This window comes from Capsicum annuum, chromosome 2, assembly GCF_002878395.1.
Source record: "Capsicum annuum cultivar UCD-10X-F1 chromosome 2, UCD10Xv1.1, whole genome shotgun sequence".
Lineage (NCBI taxonomy): Eukaryota > Viridiplantae > Streptophyta > Magnoliopsida > Solanales > Solanaceae > Capsicum > Capsicum annuum.
In genome coordinates this window covers 129,179,976-129,191,212 of record NC_061112.1, presented here as the reverse complement: position 1 = coordinate 129,191,212, position 11,237 = coordinate 129,179,976, and the positions used below count along the sequence as shown (strand labels likewise).

At 36.5% G+C, this 11,237-nt stretch overlaps 1 protein-coding gene across 3 annotated transcripts; it reads right to left on the bottom strand.

The window, feature by feature from the left end:
• Positions 1–89: 89 nt before the first annotated feature.
• On the bottom strand, positions 90–10,656 carry LOC107859380 (tetraspanin-19). 3 transcript variants are annotated; one of them, XM_016704368.2, is made up of 4 exons: positions 10,385–10,656; positions 8,976–9,328; positions 1,379–2,777; positions 90–838 (listed from the first exon to the last, which is right to left on the bottom strand). In XM_016704368.2, exons 1-3 carry the CDS (start codon positions 10,495–10,497, stop codon positions 2,767–2,769), a joined length of 477 nt encoding a protein of 158 aa, XP_016559854.2. In that variant the 5' UTR covers positions 10,498–10,656; the 3' UTR covers positions 90–838; positions 1,379–2,766. The 3 variants fall into 3 exon arrangements, with proteins under 3 accessions (XP_016559854.2, XP_047262896.1, XP_016559853.2); XM_047406940.1 differs by lacking the exons at positions 8,976–9,328; positions 10,385–10,656 and adding an exon at positions 950–1,220 and having other exon boundaries at positions 90–632; positions 734–838; positions 1,379–1,854; XM_016704367.2 differs by lacking the exons at positions 90–838; positions 1,379–2,777 and having other exon boundaries at positions 8,734–9,328.
• Between the last annotated feature and the right edge of the window lie 581 nt (positions 10,657–11,237).

Below are 11,237 nucleotides of genomic sequence, written 5' to 3'. Positions count from 1 at the left end.
CACAGAGCGAGGTCTTGGGAGGATAGAGTGTATGCAGATCTTACCTCGACCTCCGAGCCCTGTGGTAGAGAGATCGTTGCTGATAAACCTTCAACAAATATACTTCATTGTGATAAATGAAGCAACATCACTCAACATAAAACTTGCAAAATACTACTACTACTTTCTAATATACAATATGGTATTATCTGTTTCTGATAAACTTCAATCTTAAGCAATTGGAGAAGCTGCATAGCATGATCAATTCTACCTAAGCAGGTTATATCATAGTACCAATCTCCAAACTTCATGTTCACTATTTTAGTTATGCCACTTGTAATGCTGCCTCAACACTTCACACTTCAGCTTCTTCTGCAAAAGCTTGAAATCTTCAATAACATCAAAAGCCAAAAATAACAAGATTTTCCAACCTTCATCTTCATCTTCCAGAACTCAAAACAATCTTGTAGACACTGTGGTTCGATATTAACTGGTTCACCAATAACATATGGATACAGTGAAGAATTTGGTGGCAGTTCTGGAGGTCTCAGAAGTGGAGCTGTTGGTTCTGCATATTCATCCTCATTCTCATGACTATTTTCCTTAATTTTCCCAACAGCTCTTAGAATTGGAGCCAATAAAATGCCACACCCCTGCCTATTATCAATTTTTATTTATTAAGAATCGCGTAAACATAATTCGAGACGAGAAAAACATACTGAAATTTCTTGAAGCTTTTTTCCCTTTTTGCTACCTGTGTTAGAAAACAAAGCAAGGCTATTGATTGGCACACATCGTCATTCGAGTTCACAAAATCCTTGAAATCATGAAACCTTCCTGATGGATCTTCTGGTAAATCCTGATCACGACATCTCATTGTTAGTTGATGTCTTGATCAATAGAATACAGAAAGATAATTCGAGTAGCGTTATTTGAATAACAATGTGATAAAGATTTCTTAGATGCATAACTTTTCCCAGTCAGAGTTCAAGAAAACATCAGCTGTAATAGCAATCTCTAATAGAAGCAGCACAAGTATGAGGAACATATACTATGATTATAGTTAAAGGTCCATTTTTTTTAATCTCTTTCCCTTTGGGCAAACATTAAATTCCTTAAGAACTATAAAGAAAAAGGATACAAATGAGAGGCAACAGGAGTTGGCAGAGTGTGCAGCAACATGACCAAGGAAAGTGATTGCTCACAAAGCAATGCCAATACCAAGAAATGCATGGATAAACCTGTCATTATTTCAGCAGCATTAGTATTTCTTTTATGCTAATATGGTTCCATCCTTGGAAAGTTATATTCTATGATAAAAATCCAGGGATCCGCGACTGGTCAAAATGAAAAAGAAACAATATGTTGTGAAAGTAATTACAGTAAGCTGAGAACTCACCAAGGAAACTGAGCATAATCAGGGGATGATGGCTAGTAACCCTAATCATCCATATACTGTAAATAAGCATAGCAATGCCCATAATTCCGATTGTGAAGTTTGCAATCTTGAGTGACAATTGCAGGTAACTCCTTACAGGTTTTATCATCTTCAACTTTGAAGAGAAACTGTATCACTTGCTAGGTGAATAGTTCCCTATGTTTGAAAGGATAACTTTGAATAATGCATGGAAATACATAACTGTTTGGATTCATAATTTGTGAGAAATGATAGTGATGGTGGCTTGCCTTGATATGTAAAAATTGGCCAGATAGGCTAAAAAAAGGAAATTTCTAAGAAAGAGCTCATTGTTCAATCTACTTTCTTGGAGTACCTAGTGAATTATGAGTTGCTTCTTGTGCTTATATAAGCAAAGAGGCCTTTGTCCAAAGATGTGGTCAAAGATAACGACTGTCTATTTTCAAAATTTCATGAACGTAAGATTTTGTAGAGCTAGCTCAGGCAGGATAGGGATATATTATTGCCAAAATGATACTATGCAGTACGGTGTTCATGACCCCAAATAGTTAGTTTTTGTAGTGTAATATGATGATGATGAAATGAAATACTTGGAAAAGATAAAGATCATCGTCGTGGCAATATAATATTCCCTCTGTATCAACTTGATTGTCATGTTTAACTTCGCACTAAGTTGAAGAAAATAAAAATTACTTTTAAATTTTGTGGTCTTAAATTAAAGATACGTAGACATAGTCATGTTTCAACTTTGCAGGGAGTTTAGAAAGTAAAAATGACATTAGTTTTGTGTTCTTAAACATTTTTCTCTTTACTTTGTTGTGTATTCCTTTTTCTTCCCTTCAGTTTGCTATGTATTCTACTGGAAAAAAAAATTTCCTCTTCCTATTGAATTCAAATTACAGCTACTGTTATTGAGATGCTTAGAAGACATGATGGCTGCTGGTAATCACGGAACACAGTTTTGTTAGCTCTTATCACTCAATCTCAAAGCTAAATACATTTGTCACTGAAATCACTGCCAAAACCAAAGAGCATTTGCAAGTCAAAGATGATTTAGTAATCCAGTCGTTAGTACAGATATCACAAGGTGTCCTAAAGAAGGCATTCGAAGCACGATGAAAACATACACCTACAACAAAATTCATGTACAAGTTAAACTGGGAAAAATGGCATCGCCGGAGGACAACTGATGAAAAACCTTTCATCAACCGTACTGAATGAAGGCAGTCAGAAAAGAAAAGTGCTATTGCTTTTGACGACGAAGAAATTCCTTCATCTCATTCAAAATATCAGCCTTAGCTATGAGATGCATTCGCTTAGAGTCCTCCCATAGAAATGCTCCATATTCTCTGGCAAAATCGCATGCAGCCTCAAAAACGTCCTACAGTTTAGTAAGCAACAAAAATCATGTTAGGCACACAAACTTATTAAAAAGTTCAATCAAGATTACGCTTAATGCAAATATCATGTTGCTTGGTCCTCAATTTAGAAGGGAATTCATCATAGAGGTGTGCTGGCGTCATCTCAACCCGATTCAGATCAGATTCCCACAATCGAATCTGTCATGAGAAAGTGGTAGCTGAATCAATTGGACAAGAATTTATTTTTCCAAAACATATTTTCATTAGCCTATCTGATAGCTGAAATCAGAGAAACACTGATGGATTCCGAGAATTCAGTAGCTGTACAAGAGTAATTACCGAGATTACTCGAGTAGATCAGCTCAATTAATGGAAGATAAGAAGAAGATGAAATAGAAACTGAATTAACAATTCTCTATATATTGACTTGAGAACCTTCTAGACTCTAACTGAATGAGATACTCAACTAACTACTCCAACTAACTCAGCTAACTAACTGCTGACCTGGACTAACTAACTTGGTGACCTGTACAGTACTAACTAATAATGTGACATGTCTCATTTTTGTGTATCAGTACTCCCTTGGTCGAAAAGATCCTTGTCCTCAAGGATGTAAACAAGTTAAGGATTAAGATGAGGAAATCTAGTATGTAAAGCAGTAAGGAACTCCCAGGTAGCATAGCACAGTCAGCAGGGAGGCCTTCCCATTGCACCAAGGCTTGAGCGACAGCCTTGTTACCCTTCTTTACCATTCTTCTTTGAAGTATAGCAGCAGGTTGAGGGCAATAGGGGCTAGCTATATCAGTCACTGATGGATAAGATATTTGATCAGGGATTTGATGACACTTTTTGAGTAGAGAAACATGTACAGTTGGATGAATTTTGACCCCGACAGGAAGAAGTATAAGCGACAGATCCAACCTTCTTAGCAATTTGGAAAGGCCCATAGTATCTAGCAGCCAATTCGTGCAAAGGTACATTGGTCACAGTAGTTTGTCTATAAGGTTGGGTCTTGAAATACACCCAATCACCAACATCAAAGGACCTCTCAGACCTATGGGAATCAGCTTGTTGCTCCATTCGATTTTGTGCTCTGGCCAGTGATGTTGCAGGAGCTGTAGTTTGAGTTCTCTACTTAAGAGAGTGTTATCCACCTCTGCAGAAGCAGACTCACCAGGTAAATAAGGTAAATGAAGAGGTGGAGGCCTTCCATATAGTGCTTCATATGGTGTAGGCTGAATAGAGCTATGATGAGAGGTATTATACCAATACTCAGCCATGGGCAAATATTCAGCCCAATCAGTTGCATCAGCAGCACAAAAACACTGCAAATATGTTTCAAGACACCAGTTTACTACCTCAGTTTGTCCATCAGATTGAGGATGGTAAGTTGAGGAAGTGTTAAGTTGAACTCCTTGTAAAGAAAAGAGTTCCTGCCAAAATGTACTCAAGAAGACAACATCTCTGTCACTTGTTATATTACCTCTTTAAGGAAAGCTTTAGCGACAGATTTGAGCAGTGTATGGGTGTTTAAGAGGAATAAAGCAGGCATACTTACTTAGTCTATCAACTCCCACCAGAATAACCTCGTAACCATTTGATTTAGGAAGTTCATAAATGAAATCCATGCTGAGTTGAGACCATACTACATCAGGAATAAGTAAAGGTTGTAATAAACCAGGTGAAGCTGCAAGATCAGCTTTATTCCTTTGACAAACATCACATGTCAACACAAACTTCTTGACATCACTTTTGATGCCCTTCCAATAGAATAGTGTAAGCAACCTCTTTAAGGTAGCCTCTACACCTGAATGACCACCACTAACAGTAGAATGCCACAAAGTTATGATATTTTTCCTCAACTGAGGAACATTTCCTACCACCAACTTACCCTTTCTTCTAAGTTGGTTGTGACTCCAAGAGAACTGAGTTTTAGCAGTAGGGTCAGCCTGCAATTTAGAGATAATAGCACGCATCTCAGTATCAGTAGCCCAACTTTGAGTAATAGCTTGCAACAAATCAGAATTGATACTAGTGCTAACCAGTGTCAACAATTCAGCACCAGTGACTCTTGATAATGCATCAGCTGCTTTATTGTCAACCCCCTTCTTATATTCAATAGTGTAATCAAAAGGCATCAGCTTCGTCAACCACATCAATTGCGAGTTTGTGTGTAATGTCTGCTCCATAAGATACTTTAGAGCTTTCTGATCTGTCCTAAAATTATGAACCTCTGTCCTAACAAATACTGAGACCATTTGGTTACTGCATAAAGAATGGCTAAAAGTTCTCTATCATACACAGACATTGCAGCATGCTTAGGGGAAAAAGATCTATTGATAAAGGCTATGCGGTGACCTTGCTGCATTAACACAGCACCAATTCCAGATCCACTAGCATCAGCCTCCACAACAAAGGTCTTGCCTGCATCAGGTAAAGCTAATTCAGTGGCATGTGTGAGTGCATCCTTGAGTTGTTCCATAGCTGAAGTAGCTTCTAATGACCACTTGACGTTATCCTTCTTTAATAGATCATTTAATGGCCTACTAATAATACCAAAGCCTTGAAAAAACCTCCTAAAATATCCAGCTAAACCAAGGAAACCCCTTAGCTGCTTGAGATTAGTAGGTAACGGTCAGTTTCTGACTGCTGCAACTTTCAAAGGATCAGTAGATACCCCTCCTCTAAGATAAAATGCCCTAAGTATTCAATCTTTTTAACACCAAAGAAACACTTAGATTGTTTAGCAAACAACTAATATTGCTTCATTGCAAGGAAAACAGCTCTTAAGTGAGCTATGTGATCATCAAAACTCTTGCTATATATCAGGATGTCATCAAAGAATACTAACATAAATTTCCTGAGAAAAGCTTTAAACACTGTATTCATGAGTCCTTGAAATGTTGCAGGTGCATTGGACAATCCAAATGGCATCACCCAGTATTCAAAATGCCCCGAGTGCATCCTAAATGCAGTCTTTGGAATATCTTCAGGTGTCATTCTTAGTTGATGATATCCAGATCTTAGATCAATTTTGGAAAATATTTTAGAACCTCCTAGCTCATCCGGCAAATCCTCAACAATAGGAATAGGAAATTCATTTTTCACAGTGTTCTTATTCAATTCTCTATAGTCTACAGAGTCTCCAAGACCCATCCTTTTTACCAACTAAGACCACAGGAGAAGTGAAGGGACTGCAACTAGGTTGCACTATCCCTTGATCTAACATTTGTTGCACTAACCCCTTAATTATATCTTTCTTGACAGATGGATATCTATAAGGCCTTTTATTCACAAGTTCAGTACCAGAGTGTAAGACAATTCTGTGGTCAAATACACCCCTAGAAGGTGGTAGTGTAGTAGGCTCATCAAACAACTTCTTAAAGTCAAGTAATAACTCTGTTAGCTTAGGAAGTTCTGTGACATTTTCTTCAGATTCTACTGTAGCACATTGTAATGTATAACACATTGCGGGTATCACCTGAATCATGCAGAGTTGTGATCCATTGCCTGAGTGTTTCTCCATTCTCCCACCACTTGAAGCTTCTAACTGCTTGCATGATTCCCTCAAAACATGCTTTTTGCCTTTGTACATGAATTCCATTGTCAATTTTCTGAAATTCGTCTTGATGTCCCCTAGTGTTAGAAGCTATTGAACCCCCATAACTACCCACAAGATCCCAAGGGTAATAACAAAAACTCACCAGTGAACTCTGCCCCTTGTAACAACCAAGAGGTCTGACAAACCTTGTCCACCTTCATTCCATTTCCATCAGTTGCTGCTACCATTTGTGGTGCAGTTGTCTTGGTGGTACAGCCTAACAACTTCACAACTTCAGGATCAATGAAATTGTGAGAACTCCCAGTATCCAGTAGAATATGTTAGGGCCTTTTAGCATGATATCCGGTTACCCTCAATGTTCTAGGGCCTAAAGAACCATTGAGTGCATGAATAAAAATCTCAATTTGCTCCATCTTTGGAAGTATTGCCTCATCTTTCTCTTCCTGATTCCCAACTTCTGCATAGTCTTGCTCATCTTCTACTTCTTCAACTTCAAGAAGATACAATTGTTTCAAGTTTTTGCACTTATAGCCTGGGACATATTTTTCATTGCAAAAGAAACATAAGCCTTTAGATCTCTTCTCATTGATCTCATCTAAACTCAGCCTTCTCCGGTTAACATTTGGCTTTCTCTCAGTTCTTTCAGAACCATGATTCTGCAAGAATGTCTTAGACTGAGACCTCTGATCATTGAAATTCCTGTAGGATGAGCTAAAACTAGTGGTTGTATGCTTGTACAGTTTAGCTTGAGCCTCCAAGTATGCTTCTTGCATCCTAGTAGATCTATACAATTGGGGTAAAATAGTGGGATGAGTCAGTTTTACAGCAATGTTTACCTCTTCCTTAAGCCCTCCAAGGAAACAACTAATTGCATTTTCTTGGGACAAGTAGACTCTGGTTAACATACTTTCAAACAAAGCCTGGTACTCCCTTACAGATCCCGTTTACTTAATTTTTTTAATTTCCTCCATTGGATCATCAAAATCCAACCCAAATCTTTCCACCAATGCTACTACGTATTCATTCCACGTAAGAGGGGAAGTATATTGCCTGTACCTCAAAAAAGACTGATGCCACTGTTTTGCTTCACCTTCCAGGTGCACAGCAGTTAAACCAATTCTTTTCTCCATTGGAACTTCATCAAAACTGAAAAGTTTTTCAACCTTAAACAACCATGACTTCACATCATCCCCCGAAAACTTTGGGAAATCCAATTTAGCATATCTGGAGATACCTTGTTTCTGAAATCCCGTTGGATTGGAACCCCTAAATTCCTCCTCCCGTGGTTGCCTTTCCCTCGAAGTTTTGAGTCCGACCTCAACAGGTGAACTTCCCCTGCAATTCGTCACCAGTTGCTCCTTCAATTCCACAACTATTCGATCCAATTGCTTTAAATTGGCCACTTCAGAGTTGAGAATCCCAATTTCCGAAACTAATTTTTGCATCAATTCCCTCAAATCACCTCCATCCCCTGTTGAATCACTCCCTGAATCACCATTTGCATGACCTCCCTTCACCATTGTTGCCAAGAATCCCTAGCTTTGATACCACTGATAGCTGAAATCAGAGAAACACTGTGTATTCCCACAAAGTGGGGTGTGGGAAGGGTAGAATGTACGCAGTCCATACCGCTACCTCCAAAGAAGTAGAGAGGTTGTTTCCGATAGACCCCCGGCTCAAGATAGAGAATAGTAAGCAAAAGCGTAATGCACCATTAAGCATGGTGGGTGGCATAACATAAAAGGAATAAGACATACTAAAAATAAAATAGAAATCAGAGCAATACGAGAATTCAGTAGCTGTACAGGAGTAATTACGGAGATTACTCGAGTAGATCAGCTCAATTAATGGAAGATAAGACAAAGATGAAATAGAAACTGAATTAACAATTGAGAATATTATTCATAATGCTTGGTCACTTGAGTACAATTCTCTATATAGTGACTTGAGAACCTTCTAGACTCTAATTGAATGAGATACTCAACTAACTACTCCAATTGAGATTGATTGTCACTTTGTCAGAGAAAAGATACTCTCGGGAGATATTGTTACAAAATTTGTGAAGTCAAGTAATCAACTTGCAGATATCTTCACCAAGTCCCTCATCAGTCCTCGTATTAATTACATTTGTAACAAGTTTGGTACATACGACTTGTATGCACCATCTTGAGGGGGAGTGTTAGAATATGAATAGGAATAGCATATTGAATTCTATTTGGAAAGGGATTGTAATGTAGTGTCCTATTAGGAATAGGATTGGAATGTAGTGTCTATAAATAGGGTTTCAATGTAATAATTTAGAAACAACAATTCAATAATATTTTTCTCCATTATTTCTCACACTAACGTAAGAAGAAATAAGGAGATTCCAAGGGAGAGGGTGCAAAATATTTGAAGTTTCGACAATTATATGAGCATCATCAAGTAAACCAAAGGTCGTATAGAAGGTAATTATCCTTGGCACCAAATTCCAACTATGTGCAACGCCTAAATTAATAATGTGGGTATGAATTTGTTTTCCTTCAGAGAGTGCCTTACAATTAGTACAACATGATAAAAGAGACGATAATGACTGTATAATGACATCACAAGGGGTTTGAGAAGGAGACATGAGTCCGAATTAGAGAAAAAGTTCTAAAGGCTTTGCATATGTGACCTTGGCCCACAAAGTCCTTCAAGGTCATCATTAGGCAATCCACCATAGATTCATTTCTTGCGTTACAAGGCCCTGAAATACATTCATGAGAACTACACGGCAAGGATTGGCCACAGTTTCGGGGGTCTGATTCTCGAACACGCCTCCACTTTTTAGGTATGAACTTCTGAATTAGGGACAGAGAAAGGTTTCTTGGTTGCACAATGAAGCGGAGGGCATAAACTACAAATGGAAAAACTCCAATGAGTAATAACAAGATTGTGGATGGGTATTGTCTACATTTCACACGCATTTGCAACACCAATAAACAGAGAGTAACAGCTTGAAAATATTGATATTTAGCAATTCCACTCCTGCAAAAAGAATTATATTGTGTAACAGATACAACAATGGCAAAAAAATTCATAATACCCTACGCGTTTAATTAAAAATAAGATGCAAACCAAAAAGAAAAATAATCACAAAGATTTCTAACATATTAATATGAACCTGAAATCATACCATCACAATTTTTATCACACTCTTCTATGTTGGAACATTCAAAAATGTTTAAAAAAATATTTGAAGTTTTAAACTTCCATGTGACGGTTTACTATCGAACAACTTTTCAACAATCATTTCCATATTTTCTTTCAATATCACCAATACAAAGTATGACTTGAATGAACATCTTACACTTCATGTCAAATATCGCCTAATAAATTAGGATGGAAAGAATAAAACTTATAAACAAAAATCAGGTGCTAAGTAGGACTTGTAGTTCTCTTGCATTTAAGTACCGTTAGTTACGTGAATCTGGTGTAGTTGTAAGATAAATAAAAGGCAAGAAGAAAAAACTCATAATTTCCATCAAAATCACCCAAAAAAATTCACTTTATCACCAGTTAACCAACAAACCACAAAACAAACAATAACAAAAGAAACCTACAGAAATTTTTCACGTTTTAATATTTCGACAATCACACAGAATGCACTTGGAATATAATGTTAATTTTATGTATATACTTTCAAGAAATTGGTACGTATAACATTATATTCTAACACCCATTGTTGCTACATAAGGCTAATAGGCACACTTGGTTAAATATAGAGTCATTGTCTTGAGGACTAGGGATCAATTCCTACTTTCTCTTGTTGCAATGGATACAAAAAAAGTACAAATACGTTCTACAAAAACATGCAACATTATAAATTTGTGTATGTTTATACTTGTGTTGGCCCCCTATAGCTTGAAGTTCATTTGATTCTCCAGAATAATAAGCTCAAAGACAAATTAAACTTCTTTTACATCCAAATTTTACACAGTATATATCTCACAGTAGGCTAAATAGATGAAATCACATCCATTCTACAATTTACACGAAAAAATAAAACTAAAAAAGGTGTTTAAATTAGGATGAAATGAATACCTAAGAATGGCTTCACAGATAAAGGAATTGTCGTAAAGCATGTCGAGTTTCATTATAGGCAATGAAGCCACCATGTCCATGAAATTCCTCGCCACGACCTTCACTTGCGGCATTGTTGCATGTTATTGATAGATCAAAATAAAGGTTTCCAATTTTTCGATTTAGGGTTTAACTTTGCTGAATGCTGATTTGATTCTTCTGTTGATTATAGTTATACCGCGCGATTCATACAATAACTTATATTTTCAATATAATAAAAAAATCTTATTAAAAAAGTGTGAGGGAATATTATTTATGTTATTTATACTTATTATATAGTTATAGTAAAGTAAACCAGAACAAGGCATTACGGTACTCGGAGCGAAAAAAAGATCTCTCCTCCTTTTGTGATTTGGGCCAGAAACTTCTTGGACTTCCTTCCACTTTTGAAATTTGAAGGCCCAATGAAAACCATCATCTATTAGTTTGATAAATTCTTAGATTTGCATAAATTATTGGAAAAATTAACTATATAAATTTATTAGATTAGTTATTACAACTTACAGCAAAACTTTTAAGTTTTTAAGTTATAGCAACTTTCATCTTAAAAAAATATATATAAAAAAAAAATTCTTTTGTTGAAAATACAAAAAAGCAATTACTGAAAAAGAAAAATTAACATTTAATACAATTAATATACAATTTACCTTCCTTAAAAGTAGTTAACCTTAATTACTGATATTTATCCACCTCAAATCCCTCAAACCGTTATTTATCTTCTTATTTTAATGCTTGCATTAAGAGTTTCCATCTTCATACACTACTTGCCACTTTTTACACGATTTCTCTCTACCATCAAACAAAAAACGCATTC

Excerpts from the sequence above, each read along its gene's own strand:
- LOC107859380 (XM_016704367.2), bottom strand. The coding sequence starts at position 10,497 with ATGCCGCAAGTGAAGGTCGTGGCGAGGAATTTCATGGACATGGTGGCT. Across the intron at positions 9,329-10,384 it reads ATCTGTGAAGCCATTCTTAG|GAGTGGAATTGCTAAATATC; the intron begins GTATTCATTTCA and ends TTCTTTTTGCAG.